The sequence below is a fragment of the Amblyomma americanum genome, chromosome 1 (genome assembly GCF_052857255.1).
Source record: "Amblyomma americanum isolate KBUSLIRL-KWMA chromosome 1, ASM5285725v1, whole genome shotgun sequence".
Taxonomy (NCBI): Eukaryota; Metazoa; Arthropoda; class Arachnida; order Ixodida; family Ixodidae; genus Amblyomma; species Amblyomma americanum.
In genome coordinates, this window is record NC_135497.1 from 266,101,539 (window position 1) to 266,129,199 (window position 27,661).

Sequence of the window (27,661 nt, forward strand, 5' to 3'; positions counted from 1 at the left end):
TCAATGCGGAACTCATTGCTGTTTTTTTTCTACCCCCGCTTGATGATCTTGGAGTGCGCAGATGTGTAGGGGAGCAGTCCCTTCTAGCTTCGTGGTCCGTACCCCCAGCAGATGTGAGCGCTTAGAAAGGCTAGCGTCAAGTGAAGAAATCGCATAACGTTGTTTGCTGGGAGTTCGCTTGTTATTTCTAGTCCTAGTTCTTCTAGTCCTTAGCAAAAGCAGCAATGAGAGCCGCATTGACGAGATCCTCTCATCATGAAGTTCAAGGCAGTTTTGACGCTCAGAACAGTCGGCTGAAAGCAGCAGGTTACCCGACGAGGCTGCTATCCAGTGTCACAGAAGGGATTCTGCAAGCACTTAGAGGCAGAAATTATGTAACAACCACATCAGAAGAAAGGAAGGCGTATGCGGCCATTCCTTACATTAATGGCATTTCCCACAGTCTCAATAAGGTAGGCGCAAGAGCTGGTGGAAAAGTTGTATGTCAGCACCGAACAAATTAAGAAGCCTGTGCACCAAAGTCAACAGCCAGCAGGGAAAAATCAATGCAAGAAAAAGCACCGAAAAAAAGGGTGAAAGGTGTGAAAAGCGGGGTTTAGGAAATACCTCTGTCATGCGGACGCACCTACATTGGTCAAACAGGGCGCTGTTTGAATGAATGGCTTCGAGAGCACAAAAGATCCCTAAAGGGCGCCACCAGCAGTGAATTATCAAAACATTGAAGAGAGCATGAATGCGCTCCGCAGCTTATCAACACAATGGTCATCCCGTCGTATTTTGATCAAGGGACCAGCCCTACTGAAAAGTGTATATAGGTTTGAATGGGTCAGCAAATAGGATTATGGCACAGTTGGTTTGGCTTTATAGGATGGACGTCCCAAAGCGGCTCAACTATGAGGGACGCCGTCGTGGAGGGCTCCGGATAATTTCGACCACCTGGGGTTCTAAATGAGCACTAACAACGCACAGTACACGAACCTTTCACATTTTTCCTTCATCGAAGTGCTACCGTAGCGGGCGGGTTCGAACCCAAGACTTGCATGCACTGTGTGATGTAAGTGCACGGTAATTAACCACGGGTAATCGAAGTTATACGGAGCCCTCCACTAAAGAGTCTCTCAAAGGCTGAATCGATTTCGAAACTTCATTCTATAATGTTAAACGAAATGTGCCATAATCCTATTTGTGGACCTATTCAAACCTGTACACATTTTTCAATAGGGAGGGAGATTGAAGAAGCCTTCAACATCGGGCAAAAGAGCGCCGTATATGCGTCAGCATACTTTCGATAGCGTTTCGTGACAGCGAAATTGATTATCTGCGTGCGTTGTCCTAATATTTTACCACGTGTACATCTTATGCGTTTGTCATGGTGTAGGGTTCGGCGCACTGTCGCATCTTTTTGTACATGTGTTGCGAATATTCCGCGAGAGGGCAGTCACCTAGTCTGCGCGTCCGGTTTTGTTTTATTTTGTTTTGCTTTGGTGCACGCCGTTAGAAGGAGACTCATGCCTTTTTGGTTAGTCTCGCCATTCGTCCTTGCGGTTTCCTTCGCCGCTCCGGACGGCGGGGCTATCTGCCGGCCTCGACTTTGGGCCCCTGTCCCCTTGGTGAAGGATTGCGAGAACACCTAGGGAGCAACTCGGGGGTAAGAGAAAACGCTGAAATGAGTTCTGAGCTTTCCTATTCGTCAAAACTGATGAGCCGCAGTTAGCAGCTTATGTTTACGTGTGGAAAGGGGGCGGGCATCTTCGGGGTGTACCCGCGAAGGGAGCCGCGCCCGTGTGTTTTGGTCTCTAGCGACTCCTAGCTGGCAGGCGCTCGGTCTGGCCGAGTGCGGAGGGAGTGACTGTTGAGAGCTGGTGCAAGGCGCGCCAGTTTGACTGTTGGGACGCGGTGTCCCTCGCCTCTGTGCAGGCGGTCGGCTAGGCCGGCCGCGGATAGTTGTGGCCGTATACTGACTTTTGTTTGTACCCATCTGTAAATAGCCTGTATAAAAGTCCGTTACTCACTAAATCGCTTCGCCTGCAAGTCATATCATCGAGAAGCCTTCAAGCAGTGCATCCAGTTTCTGGAAATCACCGGACCAACACCACCGGCAAAACTTTTACTCATGGTTTTGTCCTTTCCTTATTGCACGAGCGAGACGTATATATTCGATCGAACGTGGATTAAAAATCTGGTTGTTAGTCAGCGTTGATTCCCGCCTCTCTGTTTCGTGCTGCGCTGCTCCAGCCACAAGAACATAAAATGTGCTAGAATTTTACACACAAAGGAAATGTTAATTAAAAAAGTCGCCCGATCCCGCCCATATATCAGGAAATAGCAGCGCAATACAGATGTAATTTCAGTTTATTAGCTGTGCTCTTTGCATTTAAATAAATACAAACAGGAGACGCATATGTATGCACCATTTAACACACAATGTACGGAGCACTGCGACACTAGCAAATAATATCCAAAATTTTCTCTAGCTCTGAGAAATCTGAAAAAAATGGAGCAATAAAAACATAATACAGGCTGAAAGTTGATGCACCTTAAGCAAACATTGCAAAGTGTACAAAAGCATATAAGCACACGCAAAAGCAAACGCATGTAAAGAGCAACCTGGGTGCCAAAAGAAAAGACGACAGGGGCGTACGATAAAGATACGCGGTTTCAGGTTACGAATATTCTGCACGGTGAAACCTCCCTCTCGCTTTGCTTCTCGCACGAGCCTCGGAGTAAGCTTGAGCGTGTTATCAAAACAGGAAAAAAAATTAATTCTACGAGGCGAAAATTAAAAACGAGCATAAACCACATACCTTACGACGTTGCCAACAGAAACCCGGGTATGAAATAAAATGCTGCATCTATATATACGAGTTCAACGCAGCCTTCTGTCCTGCGCCTTCTCAAGGCACAGCGAACGCTCAAACATACGCGTTACATCCTCGTTACACCCCCATTTTATTTTCTTGTGACTAAGTGTGGAGATAAGACTGCTTGGAGCCGGATGGAAAAGGGGGACGTCTTGAGGTAGGAGCCCTGGCTCACCGCACTTATGGTACAGCAGACCACGCGTGCGGCACAATACGGCGTGGGAGGCGGGATCAAGGTGATCAAGGCACAAGTAATCCGGTGGGGGTGAGTTGGGAGTCAGCGACGCGAACACAACACAAACTATACCGCTGCGACAGGACGGCAATGTAGGTAGAGCAGGTTAATCCATGGGCACACGCAGCAAGAGTCTGGTGGGCTTCCGATGATCTCTCGCGCCTATGACCACAGTGGACGGCCACGCTGCCACCAACAACACGCCACATTCGTCGGGGGCGGTGAAGGATGCAGAGTGCGCGCTACGAGTCGCCCATGGCCTTGAAATCCGCTGCCGCGAACGACGCCTGTAAGAGCGCCATTATTGTGTAGGGCCGTGAAGCTGTGCAAAAGACGCGATGCGCCGCTGCACCAGTTCCAAAAGGAATTATGTGGGCACGCCGAGGTCCGCGGGAAAGCTGCCATGAATCCGCAGCTACGACAGCCCAGTGATGAGAGCAAGAGCTGCTGCGCGCTGGGGCTTGCGCGCGAGCAGCTAGGGGCTGCGCGTATACGTGTGCGCAAGATGGCTTCCGTCCAGCAAGGAAGCCGGGCGAGCGACGGGGGGCCCATTACTGCGCCTCTGCTAGACAGCGGCGCAACGAGGACTGCTGGTAGTTGGAGATGCCTGCAGGGACCGTCGCACCGTGCTGAAGTTGGAAGCACTATAGAAGACGGCCACGTTGGTGACCGCCGCTCCCGGCGGTGCGATGAAAAGACAGACCGCCGTCGCCTGCCTGCCTGCAGCATGGAGCCGACGGCCCACGAGAGAGATGCGGGGTGAAATGCGCTTCCTTCGGCTGTTCGAACAAAACTGCTTGATCTCTCAAAACGGGAAGTGCAAGAGCAAAACCTTCTCTCCCCGTAGCTTTTGGCGCGAGGGAGAGAGAAAAGGGAGCGAGGAGTCAATGTGTATTTTTTTGTTGAAAAGCATTGGTCCCAAAAACGTTCCCCCAGTTACCTTTCTGGGACCAAAATGCTATGATTTGTTTTTGTTTCGGCTTAACACCCTTGAAAAAACGTTTCTAGGACATTAGTGGGCGCACTTCCCTTGCTTGTGTTTCTGTGTCCTGCCTCTACGGCCTGGAAATGTTCGATAAATGTACTTGGACTGGGACATTCCATCCGTTCTGGGCGCTCCTGGGGAGATACGTTGTTTGCTGGGTAGTGCTTGCGCTATAGCTTATCGACTGCCATTGCCCCTATATCGAGGACAACAACCGCTTCTTCCTTCCTGGCTCAAGGACTTCAATAAGGTCTCCCTCACAAATATACGCGACATTATGTACAAAAATGAGTCAGGTTTGAGGCACTGTCGTTTCAATCATGTGGATTCGGAACAGAGAAAGGTTTATATATTAGCCGCTTTCGATTAAATTCGCGCGATGAAAATTCGGACCTAGAAGGTTTGTCGCGAAGGCTAGCTGCGCCACACAGATCCATTCTTCAGAACTTAGCCTTTTTTGGGAAGGCATGACATGGCGTGTCCCTTCCCCCGCCTTACTGCTGTTACAACCTTTAGCGGAATAATATTGTGGCACCCCCACCCTTTGCTTGTCTGGCAGCTGCGTGGATCAAATTCGAGCTCAAAGGACTCCAGACACAATCGGCGGCACTCTCAGCGCATCCCCTACGTGGCGCGTAGCGTCCACATAGCTGCAGCAGGCGCACGGCGTGCCACCGAAGCGGCCGGGCACGGAGGCAGGCAGACGCATGGTGTCGCAGCTTCCAAGAAGCAGTAGTTCGGGGTGCCGCCGCCAGGTGCACCAGCTCAAGAAAAAAAATGAGGGGAAAAAGGGGGTTTCCGCTGGCTTCGTGCTAAAAATGATGTGGTTTCAGTCATTTTGAAAACTCCAGCTTCTATACCAGTAGAAAATTAGACCGCCTATAATTTAATGCAGTATCCCTTTAATCTTTACAAGTGCTCGCGCCACTTAGACATAAGTTTAGTGGAGCAAATACCTTTTATCGAAGGGTATTTCCTCAAAAAGTATGTCGAGCACTAATGTGAGGCGATATCGTATGCAGCGCGAAGACTGGCCAAGTTTAGTCGCCATTATTTGAAATGCTCTTCGAAAAATTTAAAACTTTTAATGAAGCGAGAAGCTCAATTTTGTAACGCTTCGAGGCTACTGATATGAACACGTGTGTGTGTCCCACATGACGCACGCGTATTCGAGAACAGGCACCAGAGTCCTTTAATTAAAGAACTTTGGCACAGTGTTTCTTCGAAATTTTGGACACCTTGATTCTCTTTTCTCTGTTTAAATTTAAGAACGCATCGTGCCTTCAGAGTTAAGCACTGCAAGTGCTGATTCCATGCTGTCTGATGGGAAAGAAACTGCAAATTATACCCTCATTAAGAATTAAATGACTATAGACACCAAATTTTAGTTACCTTCCTTCAAATGATGTTAGTAGTTAAAATACTGTTACCGGGTTGTATTCGCTTACAACCGCTAAATAATTTATAATTGAATTCTCCGCTCACACTGTTTCGGTTTCATCAACCAAACGTTGCCTACGACATGTAGCTGGACTAAGGTCACAGCAAAAAACTGCAATAAAATCACTGATACATAGATTTAGTTCAGCACTCAAGCCAACCCTTTTCGAGAGTTTAAATGACAAACAACATATCAGCAGTTACCATATTTACTGCTTTAATTTGTGCACCCGTAATTTAACCAGAGTTTATTGAAAAAAATATTACTGATTTTTGATGCTCCCTGCTGCGCCAGCGTGCAAGCAAGGCAGGCTTGAGAAAATTGGCACGGCCACGTCGCTGTGTGCAGTTGCGACTGATATGAGTGGCGTGGAGGTTCCACCACGCCGCTCTAAAGATGATGTCACCATTTCACTCCCAAGCCAAAGCAAAGTCATACCTGCTGCATGTGAGGGGCGAGCATGACCGGTATTACGTGCCCCTCGCCCATATGGTCCCTGACAGCCCCACACGTGAAAAGAAAAAACTCGTTAATTCATTTGTAAATTACTTTGGGTAAAGAAAGTTTGAATTGCATGCCATTTACTTAGCTTGCTCACGCTGACAGTCACTTTCCCAAGCACAAACTTCCGGTATACAGAACCTTAAACTACCGAGCCGTTGGCGGTTTCGTTTGCCACTAGTGAGACAGGCACACGTGAGGGTGCTGTTTTAGTGCCTTTTGTATCTATCTGCCAGTGACTGCTAGTGCTGCGAGTGTACTGTTGAATATTTATTGCTTTGAGCTCCGCATGCACAGTCATGCCATCTCGGGAGAAGGGGCGTTATGCATCGACCTGTATTTGCAATCTACCTTTTTTTTTTACCAACGAACAGTGCGAGTTGTGGGGTCGTTTTATACGTGCCAATGTAGGATGTGCGCATAATTTGTGGACACCCTTTTGGAGCCTTAAATTACTGGGTAAAGTGCGCAAATTACGCAAGGAAATATGGAACATGGCCTTGTTTTGCACGCCTTAAATGACGTAATGCCACGTCGCAGTTGTTGTTCAGTTGATGAAACTGAAACAGCGTGAGAGAAGAAATTCGACTATAAATTATGTAGCGGTCATAGGTGAATGCCACACGGTGATCCATGTTTTGTAATGTCTATCACTTGATTTGAAAGAAAGCATGCATGCATAACTTGGGTGCCTTAGTCCTTTAAAGGGCAATTCCAAGATTTTCTTGAGCTTCAGGAAATCCAGTGAAACATTTACTGTATTGTGGGCTTCCCTCCCCAACCTAAAGTATGGCAGCCAAGCAGCAGTTCATTCCTGCTCAATGTGTTTTAAAGTCTTCAGATTTCGTGGCCTCTGTTCAGGTGTTTTCTGCACACAACACCACATTTCAGTGTCACAAACATTAATTGCATGTCACTGCCCACTGACCGCTTGAGCAAGTAATTTTGAGGCTCGTATTTGGTCGCATTGAGCCTTTTATAAACTGAATCTGCACTTAATAATAATAATTGGTTTTTTGGGGAAAGGAAATGGCGCAGTATTTGTCTCATATATCGTTCGACACCTGAACCGCGCCGTAAGGGAAGAGATAAAGGAGGGAGTGAAAGAAGAAAGAAAGAAGAGGTGCCGTAGTGTAGGGCTCCGGAATAATTTCGACAACCTGGGGATCCTTAACGTGCACTGACATCGCACAGCACACGGGCGCCTAAGCGTTTTTCCTCCATAAAAACGCAGCCGCCGCGGTCGGGTTCGAACCCGGGAACTCCGCATCAGTAGTCGAGCGCCCTAACCACTGAGCCACCGCGGCGGGTAGTCTGCACTTCCAATCACTATTTCAGCCATACAACATGCTTACAATGTCTGTGTTGTCGTCGTTGCACCAACCAAAGCCTTGTCACTGGCCACGTGTCAAGGTCCAGTTTCAGTTCGCTGCTTTAAAGTAATTCCACTCAGTATCCAGAAGAACAATTTGTTGCTTTGGAGATGTGATGCAAACCCCCAGATTTTTCATTTGTTATAATTTATTCCATTTGTTCCCATTTTTTATATAACTTTTAATATACTTTTTTATGATTTGTTTCCCTTTGTTATAATGCCGTTGACTGCACAGGGTGCAGCTTTCAGGTGACAACACTTAAAAACTCTTGGGGACAAGAGCCACTTTTGAGAACAAGAGCACAGGTTTCAAGGTCAATTTGTAAAGCTGTCCGAATCATCTTTCTCTCTTGTATGAAAACAGTCATCCATGTATAGTCTATAGTCTAAAAACAGTCATCCATGTATAGTCTAATTTTTTATGCTACACCAGAACCAATATCGCTGCTGAAAATGGGGGCCTAAAGCAGGGCCCTGATGTAGTCAAGAGGACATGAGCATGACGGCTGCTTCGACACCATTTATCGCTGCTTTCTGTGCATGGTCAGTGAAGCAGTTTTAGAGCCAATGTAGTATATATTTCGACTTGAGCGAGGAGCATAGTAATCTGTATCGATTGCTTTCTGAAACTAAAGCAGAAATGCATTCACTCTCGAGACCTTTATGAAAAGACCAAAAAGTGCCCTTTGAGAAGGAGAATTCATCATGTTTTATACTAATAACACAGGGCATTTAGGATCTAGAACCATGATGGTAATCAAAGTTATATGTGGGTACAGTTACTTGTGTATACTGCAAGCATAATCATTTTCTCACTGAAAGCTGATTAAAAAGTTGAAAACAACAGTAGGACGGGTTTGGTTTTATGGGGCTTAATGTCTCAAAGCGGCTAGGGGTACAAAGAACATCGTAGTAACTGCCTCCAGTTAAGTTCACAACAAAAAGATAAGATCATATACATGGCGGTGGCTCTACCACGTACTGCATGTGCAATGCAAACCCGTGTCCTCCATATCTCGCATACATTGCTGTACCATCCATGCTTTTCAGGGGACTATGTAACCTATGTTGAATGCAGGAATGCATTTCAAAACTGTATTTGCATCTCTCTGCATGCAGATTTTGTCCATCTGTCCATCAATCCACAGACTATCTGAAACGTGCGGTTCAAACCTGTGCCTTTCTAGTAACAGCATGGGTAGTGGGGTCACAATGCGGCACACTGAGGCCATTTGAACCAAAGCGAGCCAATGGCACTGCTCCTCCTTTCGCCTGGCATGTAGATCACAGAAGGTTATGCTAATTACACTTGCTAATAGCTACCTTGCAATAAAATGCAGCAAGAACAACAGCACTGCTAAAAGCTGACTTTAATTTCATACTTAGCCAAGCACAAACCGAAAAACAAAGTTATATCAGACACAGTAAGAGAAAATTTTATGCATTTGTGATTGCAGAACGTCGCCATGAGATGAGCAAAGAGAGATTCCCCGAAAAACATTGTACTTTTTTACACCGAGAGCCACATATGCAACGCCCCCTGAAAAGCTGCAGGCTGTGCCTAAAACATTGTGCCATCTCAGTAAGATGCGCAGAAACACTTCAAAATGCTTTTAGCATGGCCCAGCATTCCAGGAAGTGCGAAGCAAGAGGTGCAGCATGGCTGCCTGGATAGGATACATGGCAGCGCCTGCTGGCTGTGAGGCGCAGCCGCACTACATCTAATTCTCGTTATCCTGGGCGAGTGTGCCAAAGGAAAGCAAAACGACGTGGGTGCATCCAGGATTGTTTACTTTGTTTAATCATTGAAAGTAAACATGCTGCAGTATTTACGAATGTATTCCCGAAGTAGAGTAGCCTAGGCGCAGCGCAGACTAGACCACAAAATTTTAGTGTATGTTCTGTGCAGCCTAACATTGATAGTGCTCGCTCTCCATTCTCTTATCAGGAGAAAAACCAGTACTTTTGGTTGTGGTAGTCTTGCTGCCATAGGTAGCATAAAAGGGGTTTCACAAAGCTGCCGCCGTCCCCATTCGATCACGTCTTACTATGGTTGGGGGGTGGCACCGGTTTGACAAAATGTGCACGGTTCCAAAAATATTTCCGTTCTCCAATTTTTCTCCAGTAAGGCTCCCTGCATTTCCTTGCTACCAATCTGTAAAAATATTGTACTGAAAGCTTCACAACTGTGAACACTTAGGTATAATCTGCAGACCATAAGCAAGGTGCTGTCATAGCCATGCCTTGTGCTGCAGTTCCTCTAGTGATTTGAATATATCTTTTCATCATCATCAGCCTGACTACGCCCACTAAAGACAAAAGCCTCTCCCATAACTATCCTATTAAGCCATTCCTTTGCTAGCTGCGGACATCTTGTCCCTGCAATGCACCTTCCTAATGTCATTTCCGAACCTTACTTTCTGCCGCCTTATGCCGTAGTTGCCTTCTCTCTGAATAGAATCAGTTACCCATAATGACTATCAGTTATCTTGACTTTTCACTACATGTCGTGGCCATTATTATTTTTTGGACACCGTTAAAACACAACTTAGTCAACATTCGCTCCCTACATCTACAATATTTCGGACAGCCCCTATTTAATCAGTCATTCCACGTTTTCAGCATACCAGAGACGTACTGCCGGAGGCTTATACCAGCCTACCTTACCTGGCCGCATGCATGTCATGGCGCATGCGTGGGAGGCATCCGGTAAAGCGGTATACGTATCCGGTAGTATGTCTCTGGGTTCACTTTCAGCTGCGTCGTACAACATACGCAGTGCATAAATATACACGCAGGTGACACAGGCTAGAACGCTATGAACATGAATAAAAGTTTCATAAGAGCTGCAGGGCCACACTTTTTTAAAAGAGCTAAAATAATTTGTGTAAAATCATGTGAATGTTTAACACAAGGAAATCATTATGTATTTCAGTAGCTGTAAGAACGAAAATTTTCTAGCAAGACGGGCATCATGCAGAAGCTGGGTTCACTTGCAGCTGCCTCGTACAACATACGCAGTGCATAAATATACACGCCGGTGACACAGGCTAAAACGCTATGAACATTAATAAAAGTTTCATAAGAGCTGCAGGTCTACACTTTTTTAAAATAGCTAAAATAATTTGTGTAAAATCATGTGAATGTTTAACACAAAGAAATCATTATGTATTTCAGTAGCTGTAAGAACGAAAATTTTCTAGCAAGACGGGCAGCATGCAAAGCTGTAGCGCCACCGGATCTCGATTCACCTCTGAAATACTGCGCATTTGTGGAAGCACAAAAATGGGCTAACTGGTCACTGCTTGTGGTGTCTATACAGAATTGTGCATCAAAAATTACACAACAGTGCAACAAAAAACAAAGTTAAGCATTGGACTTAGATTCATTCCGAAGTGGCACTTTATATATGCAGGCACTATCTATATATGCAGGCACTATCACTGAGCCCTCCAAATGAGCAAATAAGCATGGAAACCATGAAAGATCATTCAGCGGAGAACGATTCCTTCCACACTTCTATTTATTACTCTTTTGCAAGACTGTTCCATTGCTCTTTGGCAATACCGCCTTTGAGTAAATCACGAGCTGAAGCCTACATGCTCATGCTCTGCGTGTAAGTTGGGATGCGCTCATATGTATACAGACGTGAGATGATTTCTAGAGGGCAGCGATCTGGAGACCCAACGCTTCATGCTATTGTCATTCTGCAGGGAGCTTTTTAAACTAACATTTTTGCTGTAAAAATCACTGAATCTATAAAATTTCCTTTTTGTTTTTGCTCTGCACAACACAGCGCGAGTGCTCCAGACAAACCTGATCGTCTGTACACAAGCTAACATCCAAGCAAACAACGTACCTCCCCAGGAGCGCCCAGAAAAGATGGAATGTCCCTGTCCCAGTGCAACATTTATCGAACATTTCCAGCCCGTAGAGGCAGGACATGGAAACACAAGCAAAAGGGAAGTGCGCCCACTAATGTCCTAGAAACGTTTTTTCGAGGGTGTTAAGCAGAAACAAAAACAAATCATAGCATTTTCGTCCCAGAAAGGTAACTGGGAGAACGTTTTTGGGACCAATGCTTTTCAGAAAAAAATACAACTTGACTCCTCGCTCCCTTTTCTCTCTCCCTCGCGCCAAAAGCTACGGGGAGAGGTTTTGCGCTTGCACTCGCCGTTTTGAGAGATCAAACAGTTTTGTTCGAACAGCCGAAGGAAGCGCAGTTCACCCCGCATCTCTCTTGTGGGCCGTTGGCTCCATGCTGCAGGCAGGCCAGCGACGGCGGTCTGCCTTTTCATCGCATCGCCGGGAGCGGCGGTCACAAACGTGCCCGTGTTTCCAACTTCAGCACGGTGCGGCGGTTCCTGCAGGCATCTCCAACTACAAGATGTCCTCGTTGTGCCGCTGTCTAGCATAGGCGCAGTAATGGGCCTCCCGTCGCTCGCCCGGCTTCCTCGCTGGACGGAAGCCATCTTGTGCACACGTATTCGCGCAGCCCCTAGCCGCTCGCGCGCAAGCCCCAGCGCGCGGCAGCTCATGCTCTCATCACTGGGCTGTCGTGAACTTCGTAGCTACGGATTCATGGCAGCTTTCCGCGCACCTCGGCGTGCCTACATAATTCCTTTTGGAATTGGTGCAGCGGCGCGCGGCGCATCGCAAGTCTTTTGCACAGCTTCACGGCCCTACACCATAATGGCGCCCTTACAGGCGTCGTTCGCGGCAACGGATTTCAAGGCAATGGGCGACTCCTAGCGCGCACTCTGCATCCCTCAGCGCCTCCGACGACTGTGGCGTGTTGTTGGTGGTAGCGTGGCCGTCCACTGCGGTCATAGGCGGGAGACATCTTCGGAGGCCCACCACACTCTTGCTGCGAGTGCCCATGGATCAACCTCCTCTAGCTACATTGCCGTCCTGTCGCAGCGGTATAGCTTGTGTTGTGTTCGCGTCGCTGACTCCCAACTCACCTCCACCGGATTACTTGTGCCTTGATCACCTTGATCTCGCCTCCCACGCCGTATTGTGTCACACGCGTGGTCTGATGTACCATGGGTGCGGCGAGCCAGGGCTCCTACCTTAAGACATCCCCCCTTTCCATCCGACTCCAAGCAGTCTTATCTCCACACTTAGTCACAAGAAAATAAAACGGGGGTGTAACGAGGATGTAACGCGTATGTTTGAGCGTTCGCTGTGCCTTGAGAAGGCGCAGGACAGAAGGCTGCGTTGAACTCATATATATAGATGCACCATTTTATTTCATACCCGGGTTTCTGTTGGCAACGTTGTAAGGTATGTGGTTTATGCTCGTTTTTAATTTTCGCCTCGTAGAATTAATTTTTTTTCCTGTTTTGATAACACGCTCAAGCTTACTCCGAGGCTCGTGCGAGAAGCAAAGCGAGAGGGAGGTTTCACCGTGCAGAATATTCGTAACCTGAAACCGCGTATCTTTATCGTACGCCATGTCGTCTTTTCTTTTGGCACCCAGGTTGCTCTTTACATGCGTTTGCTTTTGCGTGTGCTTATATGCTTTTGTACACTTTGCAATGTTTGCTTAAGGTGCATCAACTTTCAGCCTGTATTATGTTTTTATTGCTCCATTTTTTCAGATTTCTCAGAGCTAGAGAAAATTTTGGATATTATTATTTGCTAGTGTCGTAGTGCTCCGTACATTGTGTGTTAAATGGTGCATACATATGCGTCTCCTGTATGTATTTATTTAAATGCAAATAGCACAGCTAATAAACTGAAATTACATCTGTATTGCGCTGCTATTTCCTGATATATGGGCGGGATCGGGCGACTTTTTGAATTAACATTTCCTTTGTGTGTAAAATTCTAGCACATTTTATGTTCTTGTGGCTGGAGCAGCGCAGCACGAAACAGAGAGGCGGGAATCAACGCTAACAACCAGATTTTTAATCCACGTTCGATCGAATATATACGTCTCGCTCGTGCAATAAGGAAAGGACAGAAGCATGACAAACACATAAGATGTACACGTGGTAAAGGATTAGGACAACGCACGCAGATAATCAATTTCGCTCTCACGAAACGCTATCGAAAGTATGCTGACGCATATACGTCGCTCTTTTACCGGATGTTGAAGGCTTCTTGAATATCCCTGGTCAGTTGATCAAAATACGAGGAGATGACCATTGTGTTGATAAGCTGCGGAGCGCATTCATGCTCTCTGCAATGTTTTGCTAATTCACTGCTGATGGCGCCCTTTAGGGATGTTTTGTGCTCTCGAAGCCATTCATTCAAATAGCGCCCTGTTTAACCAATGTAGGTGCGTCCGCATGACAGAGGTATTTCCTAAACCCTGCTTTTTACACATTTCACATGTTTTTTTTTTCGGTCCTTTTTCTTGCATTGATTTTTCTTTGCTCGCTGTTGACTTTGGCGCACAGGCTTCTTAATTTGTTGGGTGCTGACATAGCACTTTTACACCAGCTCTTGCGCCTACCTTTTCGAGACTGTGGGAAATGCCATTAATGTAAGGAATGACCGCGTACGGCTTCCTTTCTTCTGATGTGGTTGTGACATATTTTCTGCCTCTAAGTGCTTGCAGAATCCCTTCTGCGACACTGGATAGCAGCCTCGTCGGGTACACTGCTGCTTTCAGCCGTCTGTTCTGAGTCAAAACTGCCTCGAACTTCATGATGACAGGATCTCGTCAATGCGGCTCTCATTGCTACTTTTGCTAAGCACTAGAAGAACTAGGACTAGAAATAACAAGCGAACTCCCAGAAAACAACGTTATGCGATTTCTTGACTTGACGCTAGCCTTTCTAGGCGCTCACATATGCTGGCGGTACGTACCAAGAAACTAGAAGGGACTGCTCCCCTACACATCTGCGCACTCCAAGATCATCAAGCGGGGGTAGAAAAAAACAGCAATGCGAGCCGCATTGACGAGATCCTGTCATCATGAGGTTCAAAGCAGTTTTGACACCCAGAACCGTCGGCAGAAAGCAGCAGGGTGCCCGACGAGACTGCTATCCAGTGTCGCAGAAGGGATTCTGCAAGCACCTAGAGGCAGAAAATGTCACAACTGCATCAGAATAAAGGAAGCCGTACGCGGTCATTCCTTGCATTAATGGCATTTCCCACAGCCTTAAAAGGGTAAGAGCAAAAGCTGGTGTAAAAGTGCTCATGTCAGCACCCAACAAGTTAAGAAGCCTGTGCGCCAAAGTCAACAGCGAGCAAAGAAAAAATCAATGCAAGAAAAAACTCCTGAAAAAAGGTGTGAAATGTGTGAAAAGCGGGGTTTATGAAATACCTGTATGTCTGAATGGCCTAGCCAGCAAGCATTCACGCGAGTTGACAGATGTATTACACCACCTGTAACGTAAGCAGGTGCCTGAAATTTGGCACATATGTGCGCTTAAATGCCTGAAGTCTGCATGAAAAAGAAGAAATAATTTTATTGAGCCAGAGCCGAGAAATCTGGCATAAACCTTTTGGGGCTGTCCCTGGGACGCACAACTTTTTGGACACGGCAAGTTGTGGGGACGTTTTTTGGACGTCTTCGGGAAAAATGAGCACCTCCTGGGGACATTACAAATGTCCTGATGGGATATTTCTGGGTGGTTTTGAGGAGGTTTTGTGTTGGGATATTCCTTCATGCGTGCGTGCACAAACAAAAACTAGGAACACGTGATTCTTTCTCACCTGTAATGGAAGTGAACTGAACCGTGCAGCGTCTCGCCACAAAGCCATGCTCCTGCTCGTGGTGCTGCAACAGTTCACGACGGTGGAGAAAAGCATTACAACAGAGGTCACATGCGTAAGTTTTCTCACGAGCTTATGAGCTCTCAGATTCGGGACACTTATTTCGCACATGACTTCCTTTGGGATTTCTGAACAGCAAATTCAACTTTGTACACAGGGCACAGATACTTATCTCGTGCTGGTGACTCAGCAGGTGGTGAATTTGGTCCTTCCATTCCAATGAGGCCACGAGGCGGCAGGAACAATGCTCACAGCACTGAAATGAAAACTAAACAAAAGACGCGCAACTGCACTGAAAACAAAACGTAAAACAAAGTAAACGCAAACGTAAACGCAAACTTTCGAGTGTAGAACGATAGAATGTCACCCAGATACAATTAGCGTAACGGCTAGAAAACAATCCCGGTGCACCTCAAGCGCAATTAACGTCGATGTCCTATCCCATTGTCCTAACGTAGCCGAGGTAAGTAACGTGGCCGCGTAACGGCAGTGACAGCGTGTCTCTGCGGACGACAGATTCAAATCTGCGCCTGCGAAATAAAAGTAGTCACGTGATTGGACACAACTAATACCAACGTATCAACAAATTTAATTCACATAGAAACAGAACATAAAAATGTGTTTATAAAATTCATAAGTTTTGTATTGCAATAATATCCAACATTTTTATTTAAATGAGAAACAACAAACAAATGTTGCTAGGGACAGAGAATTCTGGGAGGGACCAGAGCTAGGGACTGCTGGGGACGGACTGAAGTAGACACAAAGAAAAAGGCCGGTTCCGGGCTCTGCATAGACGCTTCGGCCGGAAAGTGAAGCCACCGGAAGTTGGGCAGCGTGTCCCGGAAGTCAGCCTTTGGCAATGCATGAAATCGGACCTGAGCACGGTTTTCCTCTTTTTGTTTTCATTTTCCACTTAGCACCTTGTCTTTTCGACGTTCTCGTCTTTTTTCATGACAATGCCTACCTGTTGCGCCTTCAACTGCATGAGGAGAGCAGCGAAGTCCCCGGGAAAGACGTTTAAAAAATAAGGTGCCATTGCATCGTTACGGGGCGACACTGGCAGACGACAGAACGTCGCTACACACAGTTCGTACGGAGCCTTGTGTGCTCAGCTTTGTGTCATCCCGTTGCGCTTGCGTCGCCAACTCTGCTCTTTGTTGTGATGCACGTTGTCACGCTCTAAGCCCAAGTTATACCATCAATGATTTATAAATTTAAGAAAGAATAGGTGGAAACCTTCATTAGGCAGCCGACATTGCAGTCCTACATTTTTCAGCGCCAATCTCTGAGGCTGACAAAGGAAGGTTGCACGGTTCAATATTGAAGTTTTGTTTTAAAACCGATAGTGCACTTTTATCACACAAGGAAGGCAGACAAAAGACAACCTGAATGTTGGAAGCAAAGAAAACCGATGCTTGGTGGCGCCACAGGTGGCCAGGAGAGAGTCGAATTTTTATGGCGCTTCGCGTCAATGTGCTTTGCGTGCCCCATGGTTCTGTTTTTGACGCACCTCGATTTACAAGCGCAGAATAGCAGAGGAACTCCAAGTTCCGCTTCAAGTGCGAGTTAACCTTTGAAGGAGCCTGTTAAGGCCGGTCAGATGATCGCCACGGTCGATTTAAAAACTATGATGGCACGATGGTCGGTGATCGTACAAGGCAGTTCGCAGTATACAGAGCACTTCTGTCTTCGCATGCTCGCCCGGCGAAGCATTCGCGGCTGTGCCAGTCAACTTCAAACTACTTAACGGAAATCGTTTATTAGGGACGGGAGACAAGGTACAAGGCAGTTAAGAAAAATTGCTGATGGCCTAGCTCTGTTAGGCCAGGATACACGTAGGGAAAGCGCGGAGATTTCTGTATCGGAAGAGTGCATTCACTAGATGCGCCTTTATTTATGGACATACCTTGATCCGTCGTGGCGGAGTGGCTATAGCGTCTCCGCCTGAAACGCCAAAGGCCCTGGTTCAATTCCGAGCCTCGGCAGAGGATTTTTTTTATTCAGTGAGTGGGCGGGGGGTGTCAGTGGCTCCCATAGATGCCGCCACCGAATACGTTGGTTAGCGGTTAAGCGAAGGCCCTGTTAAGGCGCGTTTATGCTCTGGCGTGACGCGCACGCGCGCGTGCTGCACGGCGACGTCACGTCGGCCAAAGCGAGACCCTTCCAACTGCGCTTGACCGCCGACACGTTCGACGGCTTCGGCGCACTCTGACTGCACTGGCGGAGACTTGGAGCATGTCTCTATTTCGCGCCGAGTGCGCCAGCCGCCGCCGGCCCGGCCAGACTGATGCGGCTCCGCGGGGAGGTGCGCGTTGTGACGTAATTCAATAGCTTCGGCAGTTGGGCGGAGCTGTTCTTTTCGAGCTCTCGGCTAATCTAATTCATTCAGAGTACACATCTGAAGGTACATGCAAGTGGGCAATGGAGCCCGATCCAGTGGACCCGTTGGATCCAGCGGAAGCCGTTGGAGCGTCGTGCGTCGGCTTTAGTTTCAAGCCGCCAACTTTAAACGCGACCGCCCTTGAGCACCCATCCGTTTTTTTTTTGGCAAAAAATAAATAAATAACTTGGCCTTTGCAACGATGGGAGACCTCGACGCCGCCTGCGGCACCGTGCAATCGCGCCGTTCAAGAAATCGCAATCCGTTGGCCCCAAAGCCCCGGCCAGCCTCCGATGGGCGCAACGCGCCGACCTTTTCCTGGCCCCTCGCGACTCCCCGCACTGGGGTTATGATATTTAGTTTGCAACGGCTGCTCACTGAGGAAGGGGGAAACGATCCGCCTGCGCCTAACCTAACCTTGCTCCCTCAAAAGCATCGCACGCTCTGTAGGGCTGAGGTCGCTGAAATGCACGCCGGAGTTTTTGCGAGAACTACGTCGTCAGGTTCTGGACCGGGATCCATCGTAACGCTGGCAAGACGCCGGTGCAAACGTAAACGAAGCGACGATAGCAACCCCCGATAGATGCCTCCAACGTGCGGCGGGGGTAGCTTTCATTCCGGCAGCTGCTAGACTGAACCGCTAGGCACCAGATATTTCGGAGTCTGCGTTTCCGTCACGTTTCACGTCACTCCGTCCTATGGCGTCATAAGACCTCTCCGTGACGTCATAAGAGTTCCCAAGTTTGAATTGGAGCGGCGGGAAAAACTTTTTCTACTTTCAATCCAAATTTATTTGAAATAAATGCATCTTTCGCTCCCGGAGAAGCGGCTTAAAAGCCATTAAATGCCGAACTATCAGATTTTGCTAACAAAAAAAAAATTGAGAGTTCTCCTCAGTGTCCCTTTAAGACGGTTTCCTGGAGTAAAGATAATTCTACACCGAACCAGTTCCTAGTCATGCTGAATTTAAAATTTAGCAAATTATTCTTTACTCAGAAATATTCCACATTGCCCAAGGCGCTATAGCGGGAAGATTGACAGCGTTGAAAAGAATAATTCATTGCTAATGCCCACTTGATAACGGTAAAATCGGTGCTTCTACTATTCGCTCTAAGAAATTAGCATAATGGTTCGTTCTAACCGGTATTCTCGAATTTTGAAGTCGTGATCAATTCGTCTGGATATGTTATGCAGTTTGAGTAAATATCTTTATTAATTCTAGTCATTTTGTGGAATTCTGGGAACAACAATTTCGCGCGGAGTTTTCTTGGACCAGAAAACAACACCTGCCATTCGAATTCACTTTTCATTTTTAGAACAGTTTTGTCCTCGTTGATACCGTAGCATCGCAAACATTAGTTTAACTTTTAAAATTACCTTTATGATATTGCATGTTTAAATGTGATGCTGATAAAATAGTGACTATAAAACAGGTTTACATATACTACATGACCCTATGAACATACGTTTGCATAAACGTGCGAGATATCAAATTCCTACAACACGTTCAGAAAATTGCATGCTTTTTCTCGGCAGCTTAGCCGCTTTCGATAATACGGCGCTGGTCGAAGCCGTTTTCTGCGCACACTTTTTCTTTCACGACCACCCGCCACACTTCTATAGGACTACGACCATTAGGCGCGAACCACCTTGGTCTGATTATTAGGTGAAGACCTAAGCAGCCACCTTATGGCGCCACGCCAAATATTGCGCCGTGTTGACAAATTCCGCATAAACTGCGGCGGCGGAGGATGCTCTCCAATCTGTCTGCCCGGCGCTCTTAGCACTACTTTTACACGCAGCGCCTTCTGGTGCCGCACTGAGCTCTCATCGTTGAAACGACCCGCATACGACCCACAATTCCCAGTTATAGAACACCATAGTATTCACATTCGTCCGTCGGCGCCACGTTGCCTCTGTGATTGTCTTTCAGTTGTGTCAATCGCTGTCAACACGTGTGCCACTGACTCTCAGTTCGAGGCGCACTCTTCGCGCTGACGTCCAATTTAGGTGACATTGAACATAGAGTTTTAGGAGCGCTATTCTTGGTGCCGGGGCGGTAAATATAAATGATTGTAAAGGCCAAAAATTATGCCGCCACCATCTGGAAGACGTTGAAATAACGAGCGTTAGCTGTTTAGAAGCGCAATCTATCGTCCATGCGATCTATTACCACGTAATTAGGCTACTTTTCCGTACCTCACAGCGAGCGGGCGCCTACCGCCTTGAAGCTGCCGAGTGCTGACGTCACGACCGCCATGTTAAGCCTAACTAGAACTAAGTATTAACCTAATTAGGCGATAATGGTATATAACTCATGAGCCCATTACGAATGTGCCATTAGTTAGATCATGACGTCATCGGTCAATTAATTGTCAATAATTAAATATAAGCATAACCACAACTAAGCATGAACTTCGTTAGTTAATATTGCTGTCTAACGTGTTCTACAGATCTAGGCGATTCGAATATCTAATTCGTTTTAGGACCTCATTAATTACTGAGTTATAAGCGATCAAACGTAATAACGTGACTATAGTCGGGTACAACTTAAGAAGGCAGCGGCATTTGCCCCTCAAAGGCGGATGCACACGAGCCTCCGCCAATAGGCGCGCACTTCAGGTGACGTCATGAGCCGGACGGCCGGTGACCCCGCCGACGGAGAACATGCCTAACATGGCCGCCCTCGCTTCGAACTGGGCCGAGTCGCGTCAGCTGTGTGCGTCTCCCTTCGTCAGAGTGAATTCGAATTGTTTGTGGGCGTCTGTCATGTCGGAAATATTATTGCAAGCTTACGATGCACAACTTGTGCCGCGTGCGTTTGTTCTGAGCCGTGAGGCGACGAAAAAAGGTTACAGCGAACATCGGTGACTGCGCTGCGTTGCGCTGCGCTTCGTCTGGAAACAGGATCCCGCAGCGGCACACCGCTGTAAACAAACATCGTGCGTGTTTGTTCTATGGTGTTTTGTTTTGCTCCTAAGTGAAGTTACGACGAGGAGAATTTGCCAAAGTCTGGTACCTACTGTTAGCGGCGGGTATGTTAGTGTACTGTGCCCCTGCGTTTCACGTCGGACGTGGCGAAGTGATGGAGCAAAACCATTCTCAGGATAAATGAGAAAAGCGTGCGCGGATGAAACCAACCTACGAGTTCCTCAACTGAAAAGATTTGCGGAAGCAACCTCCAACGCAAAGATTTGTTGCTGCCAGCTCAGCGCGCAAACGATCGATCGTTGGCAGCAGTATGATAAGATAGCCGAGCGTCTAGCAGGGCGTCGTTCGAGTGTTGTGTAGCACCGTCGATTGATCACTTTCCACCAGTGCTAACAATCAGTGACTAGCACGTGCTGCTTGAGTGAATGTCATTGGATTATTAACGGCCAGGCGTGTGGGAGCAGTGTTTGTTTTCTTAATGTCAGCCTTAGTACTAATATAAAATTATGACCGATACACTGGTGCCTTTACAAGGGAGCTTGGCATGAATTCGCGTCTCTGTATGGCTTAGAATTGTTCACTCACTGCACGCGCCAGCTGTAGAATGCCTGCTGTGACACAATCGCACATCAGTTGTGCTGCCAGCGCTCGACTTGCTTTCCCACAACACAGCTTTGCGCTGCTTTTCGATTGTTATGATATGTTGCTACTAAAACAATTCCAAGACAGTGAAGGCAACAGAGCCATTATGTACATCAAATAAAAGTACGACAAAGTAGGCACAACTGCTTGTGAACTGACTCCTAATACCTCTACTCGCGTCTGCATTAAATGTGTGTGCATGTTTTCGTGCGTGTTTGTTTATATTTGTTATTTTCCCCTTTTTTGCATTTTAGATCTTAGTTTTCGCGCTTGCGTTTGTGTGCATGTGTGAATATATGAGTGCTTCTGTGCGTGTATGTGTTTATTATTCCTATTTGTGTCCTTTTATTTTTGTGTTTGTTCTTGTAAGCATGCTGCATCCACCTCTTCCTTTACAATTTCATTAACTCGTCTCATTCAAAGCACCAAGACCTGTGAATAGCAGGGCTGGCCTCTTCGATGTCATTAAATCCTTACACTCTTGTCTACCTTGCCTCCTCAGTCTGCCATCTTGCTGTGTTTTCTCCTAGTATTCTGACCTTGCTTCTTGTGCTGTTGTCGCAACGTGATTAACCAACTTGCACTAAAGAAACTTCTATCAGCTGTGACGACAGAAACATTGACCGATACAAAATGTTAAAAGCATCACGTGGCTTGCGCAATAACTTCGTCTCTTACCCCTGTTAATGTGTTTATGCATCAGTGGATACGGCAGCTCGCCAGGAGTGCACATGAAAGGGTGCCATATTGTGCAACAGCACCTTGGGATGTTGTTGCATTCAGTCTAAATAAATAGATGGTTTCGCTGCCCGTCACATGTGGGGGTACACATAACATTGTGCAGTGGATTATCATTTCCTGTCTTGACGCTTTTATCATTACAAATGCAGTTTTCTAGTGAATGGTGTCCAGCAAAGCAGTGCTGTGAGAGCTTTTTCAGCTTTCACCCATTATTACCTCACCAATATCACTGTCTGAATCTGGCCGTCATTTTGCCTACGGCTTGTAATGAACAAAGTGACTCACTAAAACACGTTCAACCTTGCTGAGCATTTTTCCGGTACGTAAATATGACCAAAAAAAAATGCTAGCAAAGTTATTCACGTTAATTGTGCTTGCATTCGCGTTAATGCCAGAGTCAGATAAATAAATTAAAAATTGGCTAAGACAAGGCTACGCTTTTCAGTGCATACTGCTAGCGGAGCCATAAAGCGTGCTCTGACTACTGTTATTTCAACATGGGGCCCGACAAACTCGACGATGGCTGCCTGAATGAGCATTTTGGGCCTCAATAAGCTAATGATGTTTTATATTTATTCTCTTATTCTCATTACTTGTGTGAGCCAGATAACCAAAATAAACAATACAACCACATGAATGTGCTTTGGCGTGCAAGCTGCTAACAGTGGCTGTCAGTTTCGTGTTGACTACTGGTATCGCAGCTGCAAAGGCTATGACATGACTGCGATTTCCAGTGCATACTGCTAACAGAGCTATAAAGCGTGCCTTGAATACTGTTATTTCAAGATGGGGCCCGTCAAACTAGATGGTGGCTGCCAGAATGAGCATTTTGAGCCCGCCAAAGATAATCAGTGTTAACAGTTGTGTTTCAATTCAGATATACTAGCATTGAAACATGTTTTTATGCCACTTCTTAAATCGAGCACAATGTGTGCTGGACGTTGCTTATCAGAATTTAGCTTCTATTATAAGGAATACGCCATAAATGGAACTGCTTATTTATTTCAGAGGTCACGGAATGGTTGGTTGTCTGTTGCGAGACAACGGGAAGAATTTTAGTAGCCCTAATAAAGGCTGTTCTTTCGTTAAAAGAAGCCGTTATGCTTCGTCGAGTGGCTCAATGCCAGACAGCTCGCAGTCGGAGTCGCTTTCTTCAGTGTCATCTTCATCCAGCTGGATGATGATGGGTTGAATGTGCTCACTCCCAGACGTGTCAAGTCTGAAATTTGCGTCCAAGTCCATCACGTGCTGAATGCTCTTCGCCCAGTCTTCCGCCGCTACGTGCTTGATTTTCTCCCTCAGGATGGTGTCGACCGCGCACAGCTTGAAGTCTCTGTTGTCCGCAGCGATGCCATTTTTGACCTTGGCCCAAACAAGCTCAATGAGATTAAATTCGCAGTGGTACGGCGGGAGCCTGAGTACAATGCAACCGGCGCTTACAGCGGCATTGTCTACGATGTAGCTCAGAAAGCGTGACTTTACAGATGCCACCAGCTCAAGCAGCTGCTTCTTTATCATCCTTTCAGCGTAGGTGATCTTCTTGCTTGTGAGCCACTCCTGTATCTTCTCCTTCTTCCAGGCCGTCGTTGGCAATTTCTCTTCTCGCCGGCTATGGTAAGGTGCATTGTCTAAAAAAATGACGCTGCCAGCTGGCAACTTCTGCAGAACGCCATTAAACCAGCCCTCAAAGCGATTGCCGTCCATTTCCTCGTAATAGTCGCCTGTCTTTTGGCCTCGGAATACATCCAAGCAGCCGTCGACGAAGCCATCCTCGCTGCCGATGTGCGTGACGATAAGGCGCTGACCAGAAGGTTGTTTTAGAGCCGTCGTTAGGCCATTTGCTCGAGCGAACAGGCGTCCGCGCTTCTGCACCACGGTGTCTGTCCACACGATCGACCGAGTGTGTCCCGCCGTCACCATGTCTCGTCCAGGTAGAAGATCTTTCGGCCTTCCTCTCGGTAGCGCTCCACGTCACGGAGGTAGTGATTCCGCCAATCGGTGATGTCATCCCGGTCGATAAGCAGCGAGTTGCGGCTTCTCTTTTCGTGCTTGAAGCCCATCTCGGCAAGCAGGCGACGCACGGTCCACCACCTTAGTGATGGGAGTTTCATACGTTCCGAGAACTCGGTTGTGATCTTCTCGACCGTCGGTATCTCGTTGCGGCGAAAGAAATCGTGCACACATGACCTCAGCGCGTACAACGTGAAGCTGTCAAACTTCGCGCTGCGTCTTCTCTTCTCCGCATTGCGTGGGCGCTTTCGGGACGGCGTCGTTAGCTTGCCACCCGAAAAATGCGAAGCTTTAACTTCCTTCCTCACCCTGAACACAGTCCTTTCGCTGACACCGAGCATTTCAGCGACAAACTTGCTCGTCTCCTCTACTCTGCGTTCAGGCTCCCTGTTACGCCAAAACGTGTAGCAGTGGAAGATCATGTTGCGTGAATCGCTGTTCAGGATGCGGCCGCTCTTGCTCTTGCCGAGGCTCTTTGGTGGTGTGATCATCGATGCGACACAAGGCTCTTTCGGCAACAAAGGCTCGCGTTCCGATGTCACCTCGCTGGGCTCCATGGCGGAAAAGAGGTACGGAATGCCGTGCGCGAACTCACGAGATTGTAGGTTCGCAACCGCAAAAAAAGAAGAAACAAGTAGCAATTGAAAAATAAGCCTCACACATTAAAAAAATAAGCTTGTGAAAACACACAAAAAGTACATATGAATCCTATGCTATTGAGCCAGACTGTTTTGTAATTACACGCACGGTGCCGTCGATCTCGCTCCGTAGCAGACGACGCACAGCGTTGTAGAAGGCACGGAGTTTTTCTCTCGCGATTCGGCATGTGCTGAAGCATTTGCATCATGATAGTTTTACTAAACCACTCATCAAGATACACAAATCTTTTTTATACAGAGAAATACGCGTTTTAGAAGCAGTCACAATTTTTTGAGCGGGACGATTTCTTTAGTCGCGGAGGCAATTGGCTGCTACGCTTCGGTCATCTGGGCGGGGCCTTTCCTGCCTTCTAAAGTTGTACCCGACTATAGTTAATTATGACGTCACAATAATCATTGACCTCACCAATCAATCAACAGTCGGATATACTAATCACGTCACGAATCAATTGCCAATTGGGTTGCTATATCGATTTACTATAGGGGCCGCCATCTTGAATTCCTTGGACTGAAAATTTCACGCCGAAGGGAGGTGGGAGTAGACCCCAAGAAATCGAGAAACGTGATGAATAAGAGCTAAAGTGCCAACTCCAAGGGCACTTCCTGGGCGTACGCGTCCAGCGTCGGCGCTCTTGGCGTACGCCGGAACGGGCGTCGCAAAGGGGCATGCATCTCCATGTTCCTGGCGCTGGCTCGCTTCCCCCCTAGAGCCCAGAGAGAGAATTTCAAGCCGTGAAGAGAAGGGGTTGGGGGCGGGGGGTGATGAAAGGACAACTTAAACCGCGAAGAAAAGTTCGGGGAACCTGAAAGAGCTTCAAGCCACGAAGAAAAGAGTCACGGTGAGCCCCGCGATCCTCCCATTGTTATAAACCGGACCGCGAGCGCCCGTGTGCTGACGCCGATATCTAGCACGGACAGATATCGGCGCCTCGCCGAGGCTCGCTGGCATCTTCTGCCGTGCGCATGCGGAGACCGGTTTTGGCGTACGCCAAGAGCGCCGACGCTGAGCGCGTACGCCCAGGAAGGGCCCTTGAAGTTGGCGCTTAACGCTCTTAGGCCGTGAAAAGCTAAATACCAAGGTTAACAAAAGCGCACCAGATGTCGGTATTCCACCACACGTCACCTCACCGCAAATTTTTTTTTTACGCCAGCCTCACGAACACCGAAGATATCGGCGATTAAAAATGATGTTTCTCCTTTCCCCTCTTATCTCCTCTCAACTCATCGCCGCCGAAACTCCATAAAAAAAAAAAAAAACGGCGGGACTATGCCCTGCTGGCCAAACGTCACGTCTGTCGGCTCCACTGATCTCCACAGGGGGCTGGATGCGGCATCGGGTGCCCGAAAGTGAAGCCACCGGAAATTGGACAGCATGTGCCGAAAGTCAGCCTTTGGCAGTGCACAAAATCGGACCTCAGCACGGTTTTTCAGTTTCAGTTTTCGTTTTCCACTTAGCATTTCGTCTTTTTGCGATTATTGTCTTTTTCCACTACAATGCCTACCTGTTGCGCCGTCAACTGCATCAGGGGACCAGCAAAGTCTTCGGTAAAGACGTTTCAAAAATTAGGGTCCAATGCATCGCAACGGGACGAAACTAGCAGAGGACAGGACGTCACTCGTGCCTCGCCTGCTCAGCTGTGTGTCTTCCCGTTGCGCTAGCGTTGCCAACTCTGCTTTTTGCTGTGATGCACGTTGTCGCGCTCTAAGCCCAAGTTATGCCATCAATGGGGATAAATTTAAGAAAGAATAGGTGGAAACCTTCATAGGCAGCCGACTGTGCGGTGACCATTTTAATAATAATAATAATAATTGGTTTTTGGGGAAAGGAAATGTCGCAGTATTTGTCTCATATATTGTTGGACACCTGAACCGCGCCGTAAGGGAAGGGATAAAGGAGAGAGTGAAAGAAGAAAGGAAGAGGTGCCGTAGTGGAGGGCTCCGGAAAAATTTCGACCACCTGGGGATCTTTAACATGCACTGACATCGCACAGCACACGGGCGCCTTAGCGTTTCGCCTCCATCGAAACGCAGCCGCCGCAGTCGGGTTCGAACCCGGGAACTCCGGATCAGTAGCCGAGCGCCCTAACCACTGAGCCACCGCGGCGGGTGCAGTGACCATTTTACCAAATTATGTTTAGACCGAACCGGAGTGGGGGCGAGGACACAATCTTGTGGGGTGCCGTCGGTGTTCTGTTGGTACACATTAGCGCGTCCAAAAGGTATATGGTACTACTTTTTCGACGGAGCTAGTGTATCAAGTACTGTTTCGTACTGTAGCAAATTAGGCCTGAATGGGCTGTTATTCTTGATGCTTGGTGCAGTTGACTTCTAACAGCTAGCGCTTAATTGTCACATGCGCTGCAGCACTCGTCTTTTTCGTCAGTCGTTTCTCTCGCGCTGTGTGGAGGAAACATGGCTATTGAGTTAGATTAAAAGCACGTCTGGAAGGTAAATGATACCCTAAAGCGATCAGCTGCCGTCGATGAGAAGAGACATCTTCCGCCACCAAACCGAAACTGAGACAGCGGCAGTTCGAGTGTCAGGATTGCCGCCCCATTGCCTTTTCTTTGGTACACGAAAATTTGTTTTTAAGATGGCCTAGACTGATCTTCATTTTACTACTTACCCTAAGTACGCTCGTAAGACAAGAGCCAGATCAGAAAATAGTGTTTAATGCACGTATCCATTTGCCGTGGCATGGTGGGACCTGCATGGCTGTTTTCTTCGGTTTCTCTGAAATTACAATGTTTCCTAAGCAATGCACACATTTCTCTCGTTGAGCTTATTCCTTTGATATTACAGCAGACGTTACACAAAAAATAACGCGAAAAACTGAGACCGGAAGGGCGAAAGACGCGACTTTTTGCATTGAGATACACAGCAGACAACGAACTTCCGGGACATGCCCCCGAACTTCCGGTGGCTTCACTTGCGCCTACTTCGGAAAGCGGGAATGGCAGTGACTGCTGCAACCAGGTCGAAATAACGCAAGCGTTATTTCAACCCATGACGTTGCATCTCGTTTCAAGGAAAGTCGTCACGTCCGGCAGTTTTTTTTTTGCCGTTTGAGCCATGTTTGAGCCGAGCCGAGCATTGCTTTCAGTAACAATATGGCCGGTCGGCGGAAAGAGAGCGCGATCCTGTTCCACATGAGTAATTTGTTCTT

At 47.4% G+C, this 27,661-nt stretch overlaps 1 protein-coding gene across 1 annotated transcript; it reads right to left on the minus strand.

The window, feature by feature from the left end:
• Positions 1–23,678: 23,678 nt before the first annotated feature.
• Positions 23,679–24,327, minus strand: LOC144096956 (uncharacterized). The gene has a single exon (XM_077629767.1). The coding sequence runs from the start codon at positions 24,325–24,327 to the stop codon at positions 23,740–23,742; it is 588 nt and encodes a 195-aa protein (XP_077485893.1). The 3' UTR covers positions 23,679–23,739.
• Between the last annotated feature and the right edge of the window lie 3,334 nt (positions 24,328–27,661).